Source organism: Mobula hypostoma, chromosome 20, assembly GCF_963921235.1.
Source record: "Mobula hypostoma chromosome 20, sMobHyp1.1, whole genome shotgun sequence".
Lineage (NCBI taxonomy): Eukaryota > Metazoa > Chordata > Chondrichthyes > Myliobatiformes > Myliobatidae > Mobula > Mobula hypostoma.
The window spans coordinates 37433389-37454060 of NC_086116.1; the positions used below are offsets into that span (position 1 = coordinate 37433389).

Here is a 20672-nt window from a genome sequence, read left to right on the forward strand (position 1 = left end):
AAAGCAATCAATCAATATTGCTAATATATGTTGGAAAACCCATGAGTTATAAAGTGTTAACTGACAGATTCACTGGGTAGCATGAACTGAATGGGCCAAATGGCCTGTACCCCTGCTGTATTGCTCCATGACTCATGATGATATGCTAACAGGAATACATAAATAACCAATCACCCAGCAGCTATGTAATTCCATAACCCTTTCCACAAGTTGCTGTAGAACTTCTATAACAGTTTGCCAGCCAGGTGCATGAATACAATGATCCAAAGTACGGACATTTAGCACTTTGTCCTGGTGATTAATGTCAAAAATAAAATAACCTTCAAATATTCTGACCCTGTGTTCTCACCTTGCTCCACTTGAAACTTGATAAACTGCAACCAGCTTGTCCTTGTTTTCACTAGGAGTAAAGTGAGCCAGGACACTGAAATCATTGTGAAAGATGAAAAGCACAAAGCATCTGACCAGTTTTCACAACAAGGCCGTGGCCCAGCAGAAACCAATGGTAAGATGCAAGTCCAATGCATGGATGTTGGGCACTCTTCCAAACACTTAATACAAAGGGGCCGAGAGATGTTAAGTGTGTATTTCCAATATATTTCCGATAAATAAAAATAGTTTCATATGATTCCAACCTATTACAGTAGAATTCAATATTTTCTGGACAAGAGTATTGAGGGATAATATGGGTTGTGTGGGTATCATTAAACATTTTGGACTGTAATTTCCATTGGAGTTCTCTCTTGGATGATTGGCAGAATTTGTGGTTAGCTGCCATAAACAATAGACCGCATTCACTTTCAAGGACTCATCTCATGTTCTCGATATTTATTGCTTATTTATTATTATTAAAATTACTTTTTTTTCTTCTCTCTTTCTATATTTGTACAGTTCGTTTTTTTTTGCACATCGGTCATTGTCTGTCCTCTTGGGTGTGGTCTTCCATTGATTCTATTGTGTTTCTTGTATTTACTGTGATTGGCCACAAGAAAGCGAATCTCTGGTGATAAATATGTACTTTGATAATAAATTTACTTTGAACTTTTGACATAAAGACCATTTAAAAGATATTTGACAGCAACCAGTTCATTAGGTAGTAAATTGCAAAGACAAATGAACTGGCCAGACCATTGATAGGAAATTGGAAGTAAAGGTGACAATTACATCTTCACTAGAACAGATGTAAGTGGAAATGATTCTGGGTTTTCTATCACAATAGAATCTGTTAAAGCATGTTGCACTTCCATATCAATGATTAAACGCACCATCATGTGCCCAGCACGGACATCTTGAATGGGATGGGACTGAGATTCCAGTGGGATTTTCCATACTTCAGTTAGTTCTGACATACAAGCCAGGGAAATTCTACAGCTGTGGTTTGGATAGATCTTACTGTTTTAGTGGGGTTCATGTGACTCTGATTCAGAGCATTCTGGGAACAATAACATCCTGAAATAAAAATGGGAATGCTGGAAACTGTAAGAAGTCTCGGGTGGGGTGCTGATACTTCAAGAGAAAGCAGCAGTCCCTTCTGTAGCACAGGACTGACTCAGCTTGCAATGAAAAGTCAGACAGAATTAGAATTAGTGATGGTTAAGGGGGCAAATAGGAGATTCTGCAGTTCTACCTTCATCAATTATCTTCATCACCTTCTTGTAAAACTCCGAAAATACTGCATGCGTGTTTTTAGGCTCCTGTACTTCCTCCCTGATGGCAGTAACAAGAAGGGGCATGTCCCAGATGGTGAGAGTTTTTAATGATAGGTGCTGTCTTTCTGAGGCATCTTCTCTCGAAGTTGTCCTCCGTAGCGGGCAGGACTGTGCCGTGGGGGAACAGGTTGAGTCTACAACAGTGTGCAGCCTCTCGTAATCCTGTTCACTGGAAGCCATGATTCTCCAAATGCTGATAAATCCCTTAAAGCCATGTCCTCTTGTATTGAGCAATGGTGCCCTGGGGAAGAGGTGCTGGCTGTCCACTCTATCTATTCCTCTTAATATCTTGTACACTTCTATCATGTCTCCTCTTATCCTCCTTCTCTCCAGAGAGTAAAGCCCTAGCTCCCTTAAAGGTTAGTAAGTTTGGAGAAGACACTAAAATAGGAGGTATTATGAACAATAAAGAAGGTTATCAAAAATTACAGGGGTATCTTGATCAGCTGGGTAAGTGGGCCAAGGAATGGCCAACAGAGTTTAATTTGGGTAAGTGAAATGTGCTGCATATTGGGAAGATAAATCATGGCAGGACTACTCACAGTGAATGGCAGGGAGAGGGATCTAGGAGTACATGGCTCCCTGAAAGTGTCATGCAGACGGGCAGAGTAGTGAAGAACGCTTTTGGCATGCTGGTTTACATCTGTCAGGATATTGAATGTAGAAGATGGGATGTTATGTTGCAGTTGCACAAGATGTAGGTGAGGCATTACTGTTGTTCAGCCTGCTGTAGGGAAATTGTTATTGAATTGTATAGGAAAGATGTTATTAAATTGGATAGATTGCAGAGGAGTCAATTGCTTTAAATTCTTTGCTGTTATGATCTGGGACCAGCACATAAGTGACATCACGAAGAAAACACAGTAGCGAATCTTAAAATTTACGTGGATTTGGCAGGTTAACAAAAAAGATGACAATCTTCAATAGACACACAGTGGAGATTATCCTAACTGGGGAAATGCCAATGCCCAGGAAAGGAGAAGTCCACAGAAAGTGGTGGATATAACCCTGGCTATCGCAGGCAAAGTCCTCCCTACTATTCAGAACATTTACATGGGACATTGCCACAGGAAAACAGTATCTGCCATCAAGGAGTCCACCAGTCAGGACATGCCCTCTTCTTGCTCTTACCATCAGGCAGGAAGCACAGAAATCTTAGGTACCACACCACCAGGTTCGGGAACTGTTATTTATTACCTTACAGCCATCAGGCTCCTGAACTAGCATGGATAACTTCATTCACCACAACTCTAAACTGATACTACAATCTACAGATCACTTTCAAGGACTCTTTAAAACTCCTATTCCCAATATATTTTTATTTGCAGTTTGTAATCTTTTGCACATTGGTTGTTTTCTATTATGTATATTTTTTCATAAAATTCTGTTGTATTTCTTATTTTTTTCCTGCACGTGTCCACAAGAAAATGGATCTCGTGTAGTATAGGGTGACATATCTGTACTCTGACACCAAATTTACTCTGAAATTTGAACGACGAGAAGATTTGCAAGAACGTTACCAACACTTGAGAGGCTGAGTCATAGAGAATAAGAGCCATGGTTGTAAAGAACCATAGCACAGAAACTGGCCTTTTGGCCCATTTAACCTGTGCTGAATTATTATTCAGCCTAGTTCTATCAGCCTGGTGCACCTGGACCATAGCCCTCCATAACTCTTCCATCCATGTAGCTATCCAACTTCTCCTAAATGTTGAAATCAAAACTGCAACCACCACTCTGCTGGCAGCTCGTTCCACACTCTCACCACCTTCTGAGTGAAGAGGTTCATCCTCATGTTCTCTTCAAATATTTCACATTTCACCCCTAACATGACCTCTAGTTTTAGTTTCATACAACCTCAATGGGGAGAAAAAACTATCTTTAGCCTTCATAATTTTGTATGTCTCTATCAAACCTCCCAACATTCTCCTGTGCTACAGGGAATGATGTCCAAACCTATTCAACCTTTCTCTATAATTCAGTTCCTCAAGATCCAGCAACACTCTTGTAAATTGCCTCTGTACTCTTTCAATCTTATTGCTATCTTTCTTCTAGATAGGTGACCAGAACTATAAACAGTACTTAAAATTAGACCTCACCAACATCTTAATACAACTTCAAGATAACATTCCATTCCCTGTACTCAATACTTTGATTTATGAAGGCCAATGTGCCAAAAGCTCTCTTTATGACCCTATCTACCTGGCGCCACTTTCAAGGAGTTATGGATCTGTACTCTACTACATTCCAGAATCTTCAACCATTCTCTGCACAAGTCTTAAATTGGTTTGTCCTCCCAAAGTGTAACACCTCACTCTTGTCTACATTTAATTCCATCTGCTCCGATAGCCTTCCTCGCAGTCCACTAAGCCTCCAATCTTGGTGTTATCCACAAATTAACTGATCTAGTTTACCACATTATCATCTAGGTCATTGATATAGACGGCAAACAACAATGGGCCCAGCACCAATCCCTGTGGCACACCACAGTCGCAAGCCTCTATGTCAGATAGGCAAGATAGATACTACCACTCTTTGGCTTCACCTGTGAAGTGAATGTCAAATCCAATTTGCTACCTCATCCTGAATGCCAAGTACGTGAACCCTTTTGACCAGCCTTCTTGGGACCTTGTCAAAGACCTTCCTAAATTCCATGTAGACAACATCCACTGCCTTGCCTTCATCAAGAAATTATGTGCTGGGATTGGAGAGAATCCAGAGGAAGTTCATGAGAATCATTCCTGGAATGAAAGAATTACCATATGAGGAGCATTTGATGTCTCCGGGCCTGTACTCACTGGAGTTTGAAGAATGAGGGGAAATCTCATTGAAACCTATTGGATATGGAAAGGCGTAGATAGAGTGGATGTTTCCTATAGTGGGGGAGTCTAGGACCAGAGCACACAGCCTCACAATAGAGGGATGTCCCCTAAGGTCACCAAAGGAGGAGGCAGGAGAACGGATTTGAGAGAAATAATAAATCAGCCATAATGGAATGGTGGAGCAGACTCGAAGGACTGAATGGCCTAATTCTGAGATGTCTTATGGTGTTACTTTCCTGTAACCTTTATGAAAACTCTATATAAGCTTGATTAGACATGACCTACCATACACAAAGCCATGTTGACTATCCCTAATCAGGCCCTGTCTGTCTAAATACTTATATATCAAGTTCCTTAGAATACCTGCCAATATTTTTTTTACCACTACTGATATGAGGCTCACCAGCATATAATTTCCTGTTTTATTCCTAGAGCAAACACCTCCTCATCTGTAATCTGTATACGGTGCATGACCTCAGTGCTGTTTTGCCTTAGTTTTATAGACTCTGTGTCCATCTGCTGAGTAAATACAGATGTAAAAAAATCCATTTAACATCTTCCCTATTTATTTTGGTTCCATGCATCGATGACCACTCTGATTTTCAAGAGAACCAATTTTGTCCCTTGCTATCCTTTTGCTCTTAATATTATCTGTAGAAGCCACTGGGATTCTCCTTCACCTTGTCTGCCAGAGCAACCTCATGCCAATCAGGGTGGGTCTTACATAGTGTACAATAGGGCCTGAGGGGTGCGGTAGAACAAAGGGATCTGGGAATACAGGTCATAATTCATTGAACATGGTGGCACTTGAAGATAGGGTCGAAAGGGATGCTCTTGGCACATTGGCCTTCATAAATCAAAGTACCGAGTACAGAGGATGGGGTGTTATGCTGAAGTTGCACAAGTCAAAAAACCATAAGATATAGGAGCAGAATTAGGCCATTTGGCCCATCATGTCTGCTCTGCCATTTCATCCTGGCTGATCCATTTTCCCTCTCAGACCCAATCTCCTCCCTTCTCCCCGTATCCCTTCATGCCCTGACTAATCAAGAGTCTATCAACCCCAGTTAGTGAGGTCTAATTTGGAATATCATGTGCAGTTTTGGTCACCTACCTACAAGAAAGATGTAAGTAAGGTTGAAAGAGTACAGAGAAAATTTACAAGGATGTTGCTGGGACTGGAGGAACTGAGTTATAAGGAAAGAATGAAAAGGTTAGGACTTTATTCCTAGGAACACAGAAGAGTGAGGGGAGATCTGATAGAGGTATAAAAATTATGAGGGGTATAGATAGGGTAAATGCAAACAGGCCTTTTCCATTGAGGTTGGGTGGGACTACAACTACAGGTCATGGTTAAGGGTGGGAGGTGAAATGTTTAAGGGGAACATGAGGGGAAACATCTTTACTCACAGAGTTGTGCAAGTGTGGAATGAGCTGCCAGCACAAGGGGTACATGCGAGCTCAATCTGAACATTTAAGAGAAGTTTGGATGGATACATGGATGGGAGGGGTATGGAGGGCTTTGGTCCAGGTGCAGGTCGATGGAAGTAGGCAGTTTAAATAGTTTGGCACAGACTACACGGGCCGAAGGGCCTGTTTCTACGCTGTACTTCTGTATGACTCTATGAGTCTAGCATTACATTGTTAACAAACAGAAAACATATATGTGATATAACTGCTTCTGTGACTTGTGTGTAGTGTATACCACAGTCTTAATAAGGAAACGTGTAGTTCAGAGTTAGTCAGAGTTGATAGCTGTAGATTTTAACAAGTATTTATATAGCACATGCAAACATAGAGGGGAGAACTAGGGGAAGAATCTTCCTAAACTCAAAATATATGGAATTTCTTGGTACATTTTTCAGTACAAAGATTCATTATGGTAATTAAATACAATCACCTGTTACAATTCATAGTTTACTTCAATGTTTTGGCGTGAACAAATGGCTGCATTTTTAATGGGAGAACATCTTAACTGACAGGACCAGCAAATAACTTTGTGAACAGAAAGGTGAATGAGGAGCTGAAGTGCCGATGCAGTGGGGAAGGATTCAAGTTCTTGGATCAATTTCTAGGGTAGTGGTAACCCGTTCAAGAGAGACAGTTTATACCTATATCCTAGTGAGAAAATTTGCATTATAGTTTACTGGAAGGGTATAAACTAGATTGACAGAGGATGGGAATCGAGTGAATGAAGGCAGTGAGAAGACAGAGGCATGTGTAGAAACCAAAGTGTGTAAGCCAAGCAATCTGGATAGCCATGTTTAGAATAAAAGGGCAGGTAGGACCATTGCTTTAAGCTGCATTTAGTTCAATGCACGTTGCTTAACAAGTAAGGCAAATGAACTAAGGGTGTGGATTGCCTCTAAGGACTGGGATTTTGTGGCCATAACATGAACATGGCTGACCAAAAGGCAGAACCGGCAACTCAGTGTTCTAGTGTTCTCTATGTGCGACAGAGGAACAGGTGGGAGTGCAGTACTTCAAGAGGATATCCTTGGGGGATCAGCTAACAAGACCAGTTGTGTGGAATTTAGAAACAAGAAGGGGATGGTCACCTTAGTAGAGCTCCAGTATAGACCATCGCCCAATAGTCAGTGGCAACTTGAGGAGGAGATGTGTGGAGAAACTGCACACTGTTGTGAGAATAGTAGGGTAATGTTACTGCGAGGCTTCAATTTCCCCAGTGTCAACTAGGCCACCAAGAGTGCACACGGCTGGATGGAGTGGGATTTGTGCAATGCATCCAATACAATTTCCTCACGCAATATATAGAGGAACCGACCCGGGGTGAAGCAATACTGGACTTTGTCTGAGGGAATAAGGCAGGCCAAGTAACTGAAGTGCCATTTAGGGAACCTTTTGGGCCCAGTGACCACAATTCCATTAGTTTTCAAAGAGTTATGGAAAAAGGTAGATGAAGTCCGCAGGTTTAAATCCTGAACAGGAGCAAAGCTAACTCTGAGGGCATTAGGCAGGGTCTGCAGTACTGGGGTCGACTGAGTAACTCTATTTAAAGGCAACAGAACAGCTGGCAAGTGGGAGGTTTTTAAAAGGGTCATATCAAGAGATCAGAGGCAGAAGTTCCTGTTAGAGTCAGAATCAGTATCAGGTTTATTATCACTAACATAGGTCTTGCAAGTTGTTGCTTGTGGCATCAGTACAGTGCAATGCATAAAGGTGCAACACCTCACACTTGTCTGCATTAAATTCCAGCTGCCATTTTTCAGCCCGTTGTTCCAACTAGTCCAGATCCCACTGCAAACTCTGAGAGTCTTACTCGCTGTCCGCTACACCGCTACACCCCTAAACTTGGTGGCATCTGCAAATTTGCCAATCCAGTTAACTACATTATCATCCAGATCATTGATATAGATGACAAACAACAATGGACCCAAAACCAATCCCTGTGACACACCACTTGTCACAGGCCTCCAGTCAGAGAGGCAACCCTCTACTACCACTCTCTGGCTTCTCCCACAAGGGCAATATCTCATCCCCTGAATGCCAAGCGACTGAACCTTACTGACCAATGTCCCATGCGGTACCTTGTCAAATGCCTTGCTAAAGTCCATGTCAACAACATCCATTGCCTTGCCTGCATCAACCTTCCTGATAAATTCCTTGAAAAACTCTATAAGATTAGTTGGACATGACCTACAACACCCAAAGACATGCTAACTATCCCTAAACAGTCCTTGTCTATCCAAATACTCATATATCCAGTCCCTTAGAATACCTTCCGATACCTTTCCCAGTACTGATGGCAAGCTCACCAGCCAATAATTACTTGTTATTTTTAAAGCCTTTCTTAAACAGTGGGGCAACATTGCCTATCCTTCAATCCTCCGGTACCTCACCTGTCACTGACAGTGATTTAAGTAGGGCTCCTGCAGTGAGTAGTGGCGTTCCACAGGAGTCTGTGTTGGTACCGCTTCTTTTTACATTATATGTCAATGATTTGAATGATGGAATTGATAGCTTTGTTGCAAAGTTTGCAGACAATACAAATATAGGTGAAGGGGCAGGTAGTTTTGAGGAAGTAGTGAGGTTATAGAAGGACTTGGACAGATCAGAAGAATGGACAAAGAAGTTGCGGATGGAATACAGTGTCGGGAAGTGTCCGGTCATGCACTTGGGTAGAAGAAGTAAAAGGTTAGACTATTTTCTAAATGGAGGGAAAATACAAAAATCTGAGGTGCAAAGAGACTTGGGAGTCCTCGTGCAGGATTCCCTAAAGGTTAATTTGCAGGTTGAGTCTGTGGTGAGGAAAGCAAAGGTGACGTTAGCATTCTCTTCAAGAGGACGAGAATATAAAAACAATGATGTAATGTTAAGGCTTTATGAAGCACTGGTGAGGCCTCACTTGGAGAATTGTGAGCAGTTTTGAGCCCCTTAGAAAGGATATGCTGAAAATGCAGAGGGTTCAAAGTGACTCCGGGATTAAACAGCTCGTCATCTGAAGAGTGTTTGATAGTTTTGGGGCTATATTCACTAGAATTCAGAAGAATGAGGGTTGACCTCACTGAAACCCATCAAATATTCAAAGGCCTTGATGAGTGGATGTGGAGAGGATGTTTCCTATGGTGGAGTATCTAAGACCAGAGGACATAGCCTCAGAATAGAGGGGTGTCCTTTTAGAATGGAGATGAAAAAGAATTTCTTTAGCCAGAGTGGTGAATTTGTGAAATTCATTGCCACAGGCAGCTGTGGAGGCCAAGTCTTTATGTATATTTTAGGCAGAGAAAGACAGATTCCTGTTTGGTCAAGATATGAAGGGATACAGGTAGAAGACAGGAGATTAGGGCTGAGGGGAAAAATTGATCAGCTGTGATAAAAAAGCACAGCAGACTCGATGGGCCAAATGGCCTAATTCTGTTCCTGTATCCTATGGTCTTATAGGGGGGGTATTGCACTACTAATCAGAAACAATATCACAGCATTGAACTGCTGCTTCTAAGTAAACAAATTTCACAACACATGCCGATGATAATAAACTTGACTCTGATTCTGATTCTGATCTGCATTCAGAGGGGACATAATGGAGGGCTCGTCCATGGAGTCTGTATTGGTAGATCTCAGAAATAGGAAGGATGCAATCACTCTGATGGGATTGTACTCCAGACCTCCCCAGTAGCCACCAAGACAGAGAGGCAACTAAAGACCAATAAGTCTGACTTGTGACCTCAATGGAGACTGCAGCTCAGTGCCATATTGACAGAATGTATACAGTGCTTTTCGGCAGAGGGACGAAATGTATCCTCCAATGAATATAAGAAGTTCAGAGCAGACTTAACAGGGAAATCAGGAGTGCAAAAACAGCTTATGGCAGGCAAAGGCAAAGATAATCCCAAGAGGTTCTTCAGATATATTAACAGTACAAGCATGACTATGGAAAGACTAGGTCCTCTTAAAGACAATCAGGGATACCTATGTTTGCAACCACAAGAAATGGCCAAGATGCTTAATGTCTATTTCTCTCCTGTGTTTACGAAGGAGAATATTTCAGATGCCACAGAAATGAGGGCAATAAGTAGTGGAGTCTTGGATCATATGAATATCATAGGAGGTACTTACAGCCTTGAATTGCTTTGGGTAGGCAAATTCCCAGAGCCCGATCAAATGCAACCCTTGTGGGAGGCCAGAGAAGAAATTGCAGAGTCTCTTGTAGAAATATTTGCTCTGGAGTGTTCATTAACCAAGACTCGAGGGTGTCTAATTGTGTTCCATTGTTTGAAATGGGTAACAAGATTGAGCCAGGGAGCTCCAGATCTTTGGAGGGTTATAGACCAAATGCAGGCAACTGGGACTAGCAGGAAATCTGCTCTAGTCAGCATGGACAAGTTGGGCCAAACCACCTGTGTTCATATTGTATTACTCTACTCTACAACTCTAAGACAATTCACGTCAATGTTCTAGACACTTCTGAAGATGCCAAAACCATCTTTTACCTTATCGTTCTTTTACCACAGCCTTTTTAGGTGTGACTTTTTGGATAGACAAACACCCAAGGTAATAATTTTCAAAACAAATCTCACTTTGATCATGTTTGACATTCTAATCAGGTTTGATCTCTTTGATTCCCCCTTCCACCATCAGGCAGGAGGTACTGTAGCATTAGGAAAAGTACTGTTAAGGTGGGAGTACACAGAAAATGCTGAAGGAACTCAGCAAGTCAGGGAGCATCAATGGAAAAGGAGAAATAGGCAGCGTTTTGGGACAAGACCCTTCATCAGGATCTTTTACTCATTTCGATAGATGCTGCCTGACCTGCCGAGTTCCTCCAGCATTTTGTCCTGTGTTGCTCTGGATCTCCAGCAAATACAGATTTTCTCGTGTTTCTGTTTGGATGGGAAACACCTTCATCCCCAGACCGTGAGACTCTGAACTCCCTGCCACTGTAATGAAAAGGGTGTTAGGAAGCAGGCCTCAGAGTATTTGAAATAGTGAAACACCCTTTGCTACTTGTGGGAATTTTGTCAATTGGTTCAGATTGCAAGGATTAAGTAAAAGGATGAGATTAGTAGCAAAATTACAGAAATAATTTTAAAACATAAAACTTAGGACTGGACACAGTTACAGGCCCTTCAGCCCACAATATCTATGCTGAGCACGATGCCAGTTTAGACTAACGCCGTCTACCTGTACATGGTTTGTATCTCGGAACTCCCTACCTGTTCATGTAACTTTTTAAGTGCCTCTTTAACATTGTATCTACCTCCACACTTCTCCTCACAGAGGATTCCTGGCAACTACCACTCTCTGTATGAAAAGAAATTGTCCTTTGAACTTTCCCCATCTCACTTAAAGCTGTACCCTTTAGTAGTCGACATTTCCATGCTGAGAAAAAATGGCTTGACTATACAACGCCTCTGAATCTCATAATTGTTCATAACGTCATGTACTTCTGTTAGGTCTCCTACACCCTCTGATGGTCCAGAGAAAACAGTCCAAGTTTGTCCAACCTCTCCTTATAGGCAATACTCTCCAATCCAGGGAACATCCTGGTAAACCTCTTCTGCACCCTTCACAAAGCCTTCATATCTTTCTACAATGGAGCGACAGGAACTGCAGACAGTATTTCCAATGTAGTTAAACAGAAGTTTTACACAGCTGCAAAATCATTTCCTGTCTTTTATATTCCATACCCTGTGTGATGAAGGCAAGATGATTTCTTTACCACCCTATTACTTGTGTAGCCATTTTCGAATTAGAGTCGGTTTATTGTGAAATGTACTGAGGTACAGTCTTGAAAACTTTACACAGTAAGATAGTACAAGGTAAAGCAATAACAGAATGCAGAATAAAGTGCAGCATCCCCAGAGAAAGTTCAATGCAGATAGACAATATGCTGCAATATCATAATGAAGTAGATTGTAACGTAAAGAGTGTATCTTGATATACTGTGGAACCATTCAATAGTCTTATAACAGCAGGTAGAAGCTGGTCTTAAGCCTGGTGGTACGTGCTTTCAGGCTTTTGAATCTTCTGCCTGATTGGAAAGGGGAGATAAAATGTCGTGCTGGGTGAGGTCTTTGATTTCGTTGGCTGTTTTATTGAGGCAGCAAAAGCTGTAGGTAGAGTCCATGGGGGGAGTCTGGTTTTTGGGATATGCCCAACTGTGTCCACAACTCTCTGTAGCTTCTTGCAGTCATGGTCAGAACACTGGCCATACCAAGCAATGATGCATCCAGATAAGGTGCTTTCTATGGTGCATTGAAAAACATGTCAGAGAACTATGGACTTGCATTCAAGACTTGCTTCTCAGGACCCTGCCATTTACTGTATATTTTCCTCTTAAATGTGACCTCCCAAATTGCAACACCTCACAGTAGTCTGGATTAATCTCTATCTGCCATTTGCAACTAGTTATATCCTTTGACAGCCGTCCTCCACAGCTCCGCAAATTTTCATGTTGTCTGCTGATATGCTAATCAACTGATCTACATATTCATACAAATCATTTTATGCAAATCAAACGAGACCTCCCCTGCACAGAACTTTGCTAGCTGTCCATTAAAAGGTCTATACTTTTCCAGGTACGAATAGTTCATGTCCCTGTGGATCATCTCCAAGAATTTTTCTGTTACTGATGTTGCTACCAGCCTGTAGTTCACTTGTTTGTCTCAATTGGCTTTCCTTAACAAAGGAAAAATTTTGGCTATTTTCCAAGCCTCTGGGACCTTGCCTGTCACATGAATATCTATGGGACAAATATTTAAAGAAGAAGTAAATTGTATTGACATAGCCCAAGTTTTCTTTCTCTCTGAGTTACAAATGATTTTTGCCCTTCTCTTACCCCTCTTTCAGAGCGCTCTCAACTAAGTGGGTGAGATGGGCTTGCCAGCTTGCTGAAGTTAATGGATAAAATGGTGCCCCTCGATCTTTTAGTATCTCACCCTAACATGGCTAATAAAAATACCGAAATACAACTGTGTAATTTTATCTCTTTTTGCACATGCATGAAAATGGTACTCCAGTAATGCAGTGCCCCATCCAACAGTAAATGAAAACACACACACATGCTGGAAATCGGAAATAGAAACTGAAAATACTAGAACACAATAAGTCAGGCAATCTCTGTGCAAAGGTAAAGAGAGATAATATTTTAGATGGAAGACCAGGAGTCCTCTTTCCACAGATGTCGCCTTAACTTGCTAAGTGATTCCAATATATTGTGTTTTTAAACTTACCCAATATCTTGGAAACAGAATGAAGATCTCACAGAAAATCCTCATCTTATTTGTGAATTAAAATGAATGCTGACAAAATTTTAATAAAATAACTTTTATTGAAATATGTGTTCTTCTTGATCACAGGTAAAACTCAAGTAATGGGAGAGATTAAAATTGCTCTGAAGAAGGAGATGAAAACAGACGGGGAGCAGCTGTTAGTGGAGATTCTTCAATGCAGAAACATTACCTATAAGTTTAAGTCACCTGATCATTTACCAGGTAAATGCTTAAGCAGAGCGACCCTTGTGAGAGAGCGACAGAGTCACAGTGCAGGACTGGGGCTTTGGTGACAAGAGGCAGAAGTTAGGTTCAGATTTCTGTCAACTTTCTGTTTTTTTTTCTTTATTAGTGCCTAGTTACAGCAGTGAGAATGGATCCCAGGGTAGTGATGTGCTCCTCTTACAACATGTGGGAGATGTTGGTGAACTTGGCTCTCTCAGATTGCTCCATCTGCAAAATGGTAATGATAGGGGATTCGATGTTTCAAGTGAAATTTTGAGAGTACAGAATTTCTGTGTTAGACTAAAAGGCAAGGCCAACAGGTTTAGGGAACCTTGGTTATCAAGCGATATTGAGGTGTTGCTTAAGTAAAAGGAGATGAACAGCAGGTACAGGCAGCAAGGAACTGACGTGGTATAAGAAATGAAAGAGAAGATTTAAGAGGGAAATCAGAAGGGCTAAAAGCAGACACAAGGTTTCTCCACCAGACAAGGAGAAGGAGAATCCCAAGGGCTTCTACAGATATATTAGGAGCAAAGAGATAGCAAAGGACAAAATTGGTTCTCTTGAAGTTCGGGGGTTGGGGGTTTCTTCTATGTATAGATCTGAAATAGATGGGAGAAGATCTCAAATTGATTTTTTGCATCTGTATTTAATTGGGAGATGGCCAGAGAATCTGCGGAACTGAGACAAAACATCAGTAAGGTCATGCACCATATACAGGTTAGAGGAGAAGAGGTGCTTTCTGCCTTGAGGTAAATTAGCATGGATAAATCCCCAAAGCCTGACAGGGTGTCCCTGGGACCTTATCAGAGTTTGCCTCAGAAAATGTTGTGGCCCTGGCAGAGGTACTTAAAACATACTTACCCACAGGTGCCGGGGGACTGGACAATAGGTTGGTAATGTTGTCTTGTTGTTCTAGAAAGGCTCTAAGCCAGAAAATTATAGACCAATTAGCATGATATCAATGGTGGTAGGTAAATTATTTGAAAGGTATTCTAAGGAACCAGATTTATAAGTATTTGGCTAGAGAGTCCCTAATTATTTTTATTTGAGATTCAGTGTGGAGTAGGCCCTTCAGGCCCTATGAGCCACACTGCCCTGCAATCCCCCAATTTAATCCTAACCTAATCACAGAATAATTTACAATGACCAATTAATCTACCAACCAGCACGTTTTTGGACTGTGGGAGGAAACCCACGCAGTCTCGGGGAGAACCTACAAACTCCTTACAGGCAGCGGCAGGAATTGAACCCAGGTGCCTGGCACTGTAAAGCGCTGTGCTATCCACTACGCAACCGTGCTGCCCCTGATTCTGCTAACCACTATGCTTCCATTGCTTAGGGGTAGTCAACATGGCTTTTTGTATGGGAGGTCATGTCAAACCAATCTTGTAGAGTTTTTTGAGTAATTTACCAGGAAAATTTTTGAAGGAACAGCAATAGATGGTGTCTACACAGACTTTAGCAAGGCCTCTAACAAAGGTTGATCAAGATGGTTCAATCACTTGGCACTCAAGATGAGATAGTAAATTAGATTAGACATTGGCTTCTTGGAAAAAGCTGGAGAGTGGTAATAGATGGTTGCCTCTCTGAATGGTGGTCTGTAACTAGTGGTGTACTGCAGGAATCGGTGCTGGGTCCATTTTTATTTGACCATCTGTATCAATGACCTGGATAATAATGTGGTAAACTGGATCAGCAAATTTGCAGTTGACATCAAGATTGGGGTGTAGTAGACAGCAAGGGAAACTATCAAAGCTTGCAGCGGGATGTGGACCAGCCGAAAAATGGGCTGATGAGACTATAAAACCATAAGACATTGGAGTGGAATTAGGCCACTCAGCCCATCAAGTTCACTCTGCTATTCCATCACGGCTGATTTATAGTCCCCCTCAACCACTTTCTCCTAGCTTCTCCTTGTAACCTTTGACACGCTTATTAAACTTGAATATATTAATGTCTGCTTCACATATACCCAATTATTTGGCCTTCACAGCCATCTGTAGAAATGAATTCCACAGATTCACTTCCCTCTGGCTAAAGAAGTTCCATCTTATCTCTGTTCTAACAGGACATCCTTATATTATGAGGCTGCATCCTCTGGTCCTAAACTCCCCCCACTCTAGGAAACATCCTTTCCACATCCACTATCTTGGCCTTTCAATATTCGATAAGTTTCAATGAGATCTCCCCTCATTCTTCTAAACTCCAGTGAGTACAGAATTCCAATAACTACAGGCCTAGGGTCATGAAATATTCTTCATATGTTAGCCCTCTCATTCGCAGAATCATTTTCAAAAACCTCTTCTAGATACTCTCCAATGCCAGCACATTCACCACTCATACTTCTGAATTCCAGTAAATAAAGGCCCAGAGCCATCAAACGCTCTTCATATGATGTTATTTAATCCTGAAATCATTTTCGTGAACCTCCTTTGAATCCTCTCCAGCTTCATTACATCCTTCCTAAGATAAGGGGCCCAAAACTGCTCATAATAGTCCAAGTGACGCCTCACCAGATAAAATCTCAACGTTACGTCCTTGCTTTTATATTCTAGTCCTCTTGAAATGAATGCTAACATCACATTTCCCTTCCTCCCCACAGACTCAAACTGCAAATTAATCTTTAGGGAATGCAGCACAAAGACTCAAGTCCCATTACCTGTGATTTTTGTATTTTCTCTCCATTTAGAAAATAGTCAACCCTTTCATTTCTTCTACCAAAATGCACGACCATATACTTCCTGACACTGTATCTATCTGCCACTTCTTTGCCCCTTCACCTGATTCAAGTCCTTCTACAGACTACCCACTTTTTCAACACTACCTGCCCCTCCATCTATCTTCTATGATTTCCTCTCTTCTGTATCTCTCCATTGTCAATGAGTGGAGGGACTTTTGCAATTTACCAATCCTTTGGAACCATTACAGAATCTAGATTTTCTTGAAAGATCATTACTAATGCCTCCACAATTTCTTCAGCTACCTCTTCCAGATGCTGGGCTGTAGTCCATCTGGTCCACGTGACTTATCTATTTTCAGACCTTTCAGCATCCTAAGCACCTTCTCCTTAGTAATAGGAACTGCACTTAGTTCTGCCCACTGACACTCTTGAATTTCTGGCATACTGCTGGAGTTTTCTACGGTGGAGACTGATGCAAAATATTTAAAGAGTTCACCTGCTATCTCTTTGTCCCCATTATTACCTCTCAAGTGGTCCAATATCCTCTCTTGCCTCCTTTAATCTTTATATATCTAAAATAATTTTGCTAAACTCTTTTATATTATTGGCTAACTTGTTTTCGTATTTCATCTTTTCTCCTCTTATTCCTTGTTTAGTTGCCTTCTGTTGGCTTTTAACACCTTCCCAATCCTCTAACCTCCCACTGATTTTGTTCTATTGCATGCTTTCACTTTTGCTTTTGTGCTGTCTTTCACTTACTTTGTCAGCCACTGTTTTCTAATAATCCCTTTAGAATATGTATTCTTCTTCAGAATGTATCTATTCCACACCTTCAGAACTGGTCCCAGAAACTTCAGCCATTGCTGTTCTGGTATCATTCCTGCTAGTATCCTCTACCAATCAGCTTTGGCCAGCTCCTCTCTCATGCTTCTGTAATCGCCTTTACTCCATCTAATTTTAACTTCTCCTTCTCAAACTGCAGGGTGAATTCTATCATATTATGATCACTGTCTCCTAAGGGCTCCTTTGCCTTAAGCTCCTTTATCAAATCTGGTCCATTCCACAACAACCAATCCAGAATTGCTTTTTTGCGAGTGGACTCAACTACAAGCTGCTCTTAAAAAGGCATTCTGTGAATTCCTTTTCTTAGGATCCAGCACCAACCTAATGTTCCCAACCTACCTGTACTTTAAAATACCCTATGACTCTCATAACTTTGCCCTTTTTACATGCCTTTTCTATTTCACGTTGTAATTTGTACCCCACATCCTGGCTACTGTTCAGAATCTTGTATATAACTGCCATTTATATAACTGTCTTTGTCCCCTCATAGATTCTTAATTCTACCCACAAGATTCTACACCTTCTGGTCCTGTGTCTCCTCTATCTAATGACTTGATTTCATTGTACCTGATGAGCAGTGCAAGTGTTCATTCAGTGCAGGTCTGATGTCAGCTCAATATCTTTAGTATTGGAAAGGAATCCTCAACCCTTGTTCTGTATCTTTTGGCAGACCTGTACGTGAAATTGTATGTCATAAACATTTCAACGCAAAAGCGAGTATTTAAGAAGAAAACTCGTGTCTGCAGGCATGACCGGGAGCCTTCATTCAATGAAACGTTTCGTTTTAGTCTTAGCCCAGCTGGACACTCACTTCAGGTAATATTATGCACCAACACAGAGTTTGAGTGTTTTGTACATTAATGGGTTTTGCCGGCTAATTCTCTTCTGCTTGATAATTATTTTTAAAGTTCATAGTACATTTTTCTATGAGAAACAATGGGTTCCTAATGATCTAAGTCAAAAGGGAAACAAATATGACACAAAGAATGAGGAGATAATGAAAAATGCGAATCATGATTCAGATTTCCCTTGAATATTTCATCTTTCATCTTATACCTATGAGTTCTAGTTCTAGTCTCACCCATCATGGGGGGAAAACACCTATATGCATTCCTCCTAAGTATACTCCTCATTATTTTGTATACCTCCATAACATCTCCCCTCATTTTCCTGTGCTGAATTTCTAGCATCAGTAGAATCTCTTGTGTTTATGAAGTCCTAACCTATTTAACCTTTCCCTGTAACTCAGGTCCTAAAACCCCAACAACATCCTTACAACTTTTTTCTGCATTCTTTCAAGCTTAATGATATATTTTCCTGTAGGTAGGTGTTCAGAATTGCACACAATACTCTAAATTCAGCCTCTCTGAAATCTTGTAAAACTTCAACACTCCGGTCATTAGCTCTCCATCAAATGTATTTTGGAAATCCATACATATATTGATTGTATTTCTCTAATCAACTCTCTCCATTTCTTTATTGAAAAAACACTGCTGAACTAATAGGGCATAGTTTTTCTTCAATCAATATATTCATATTAATTTTCTCTACTCAGTTCATACATCGAAATTCCTTCTAATTTTATCTCCTTTTAATATCCCTAGAACTTTCCCTACCACTGATTAGCCTTTCATCATTTTTTGAACATGAACATTTTCAGATATCCAGTCCTTGGGCAGCACCAGATATTTGGGGTGCCTCTGCAATCTCCTCCTTTGCTCCCCTCAATAACTGAGAATGCTTCTGCTTTGGACAAGTTAATTTATCCACCTATGAGGAAGTGAAACAGTGGTTTAGTAAGTTTGCAGAAGACACAAAGGTTGGTGGTGCTGTGAATAAAGTAGTAGGTTGCCGTGGGTTACAGAGGATAATTGGAACGATGCAGAACTGGGCTGAGAAATGGCAGACGGAGTTCAATCCAGAAAAGTGTGAAGTAGTTCACTTTGAAGGCAGAGTACAGGGGGAAATGGTAGGATTCTTAACCGTGTGGAGGAACAGAGAGATCTTGGGGTTCACAGCCATAGATCTCTCAAAGTTGCAGTGCAAGTTGATAGGATGGTTATGAAGGTGTATGTGTGCCAGCCTTCATTGGTCATAGGATTGAGTTCAAGAGCCATGAGGTAATTTTGCAGCTCTATAAATCTCAATCATTACAAGGCCGTATGCCTGGGAAACGTGGAAGAGGAAGGCAAAGAAGAAAATATATGGACACTGTGAAAGAACTAACAGATCTAAGTGTGTGAGATATCATTGCTGCTGCATGGGATCATTCGATGTGGAAAGCTATGATCGCCCAAGCATGTAACGCGTAAGGCACATGAAGAAGAGAAGATAAATCACTGGTTAGACCACTAACTCTTCCTTCAGTTAGTCCTGACGAAGGGTCTCGGCCTGAAACTCTTCCATTAGATGCTACCTGGCCTGCTGCGTTTACCAGCAACTTTGATGTGTGTTACTTGGAGTATTATGTTCAGTTCTGATCACCTCACTATAGAAAGGATATGAGAGCTTTAGAGTGGGTGCAGAGGAGTTTTACCAAGATGCTGACTGGATTAGAGAGCATGTCTAATCAGGATACATTGAGTGACCTTGGACTTTTCCCTTTGGAGAGAATGAAGAGAGGTGACTTCATAGAAGTGTACAAGATAATAAGAGGCACAGATAGAGTGCAGAGCTAGGGACCTTTTCTCAGGACTTAAATGGCTAATGTGAAGGGACATAACTTCAAGTTGTTTGGAAGAAAGTACAGGTGGAATGTCAGAGGTAGTTCTTTTACACAGAGAGTGCTAGGTGTTCATACATTATGGACATTTAAGAGACTCTTAAATATGCACATGGATGGAAGAAAAATGAAGGGCTATGTGGAAGGGAAGGGTTAGATCAGGGGTTCCCAACCAGGGGAACAGGACCCCTCAGTTAATGGTAAGGGTCCATGGCATTAAAAAAGGTTAGGGACCTCTGAGTTAGATTGATCTTGGAATAGGTTAAAGGGTTGGAGAAACATCGTGGAGTAAAATCTGGCAGATGGAATTTAAGAGCAAAGGGTTGCATTTTTTGAAGTTAAACCAGGACAGAACATGCACAACAAATGGCAGGGCTCTGGAGAGTGCTATAGAGTGGAGATACCTGGAGTTTAAGTGCATAGTTCCATGAAAGAGGGCACACAGGCAGACAAGGTAGTGAAGATAGCATTTGCTATACTTGCCTTCACTAGTCAGGGCACTGAGTACAAGAGTTACTGACTAGATTAGAGAGCATGTCTAATTAAGATATACAGTGGTATGCAAAAGTTTAGGCACCTCAGTCAAAATTTCTGTTACTGTAAATAGTTAAGTGAGTAGAAGATGAACTGATCTCCAAAAGTCATAAAGTTAAAGATGAAACATTCTTTTCAACATTTTAGGCAAGATTAGTGTATTCTTTTTGTTTTGTACAATTTTAGAGTGAAAAAAAGGAAAGAAGCACCATACAAAAGTTTGGGCACCCCAAGAGATTTGAGCTCTCAGATAACTTCTACCAAGGTCTCAGACCTTAATTAGTTTGTTAGGGCTATGGCTTGTTCACCTTCATCATTAGGAAAGGCCAGGTGATGCAAATTTCAAAGCTTTATAAATACCCTGACTCCTCAAACCTTGTCCCAATCATCAGCAGCCATGGA

At 41.1% G+C, this 20672-nt stretch overlaps 1 protein-coding gene across 1 annotated transcript in view; it reads left to right on the plus strand.

Moving 5' to 3' along the window:
• Positions 1-20672, plus strand: part of pcloa (piccolo presynaptic cytomatrix protein a) — a 385443-nt gene that overhangs the window by 356227 nt on the left and 8544 nt on the right. Inside the window, exons 22-24 of the mRNA XM_063073096.1 lie at positions 405-505; positions 13351-13485; positions 17685-17830. Of these exons, the coding sequence (XP_062929166.1) occupies positions 405-505; positions 13351-13485; positions 17685-17830 (382 nt within the window). The remainder of the gene's footprint in view (positions 1-404; positions 506-13350; positions 13486-17684; positions 17831-20672) is intronic.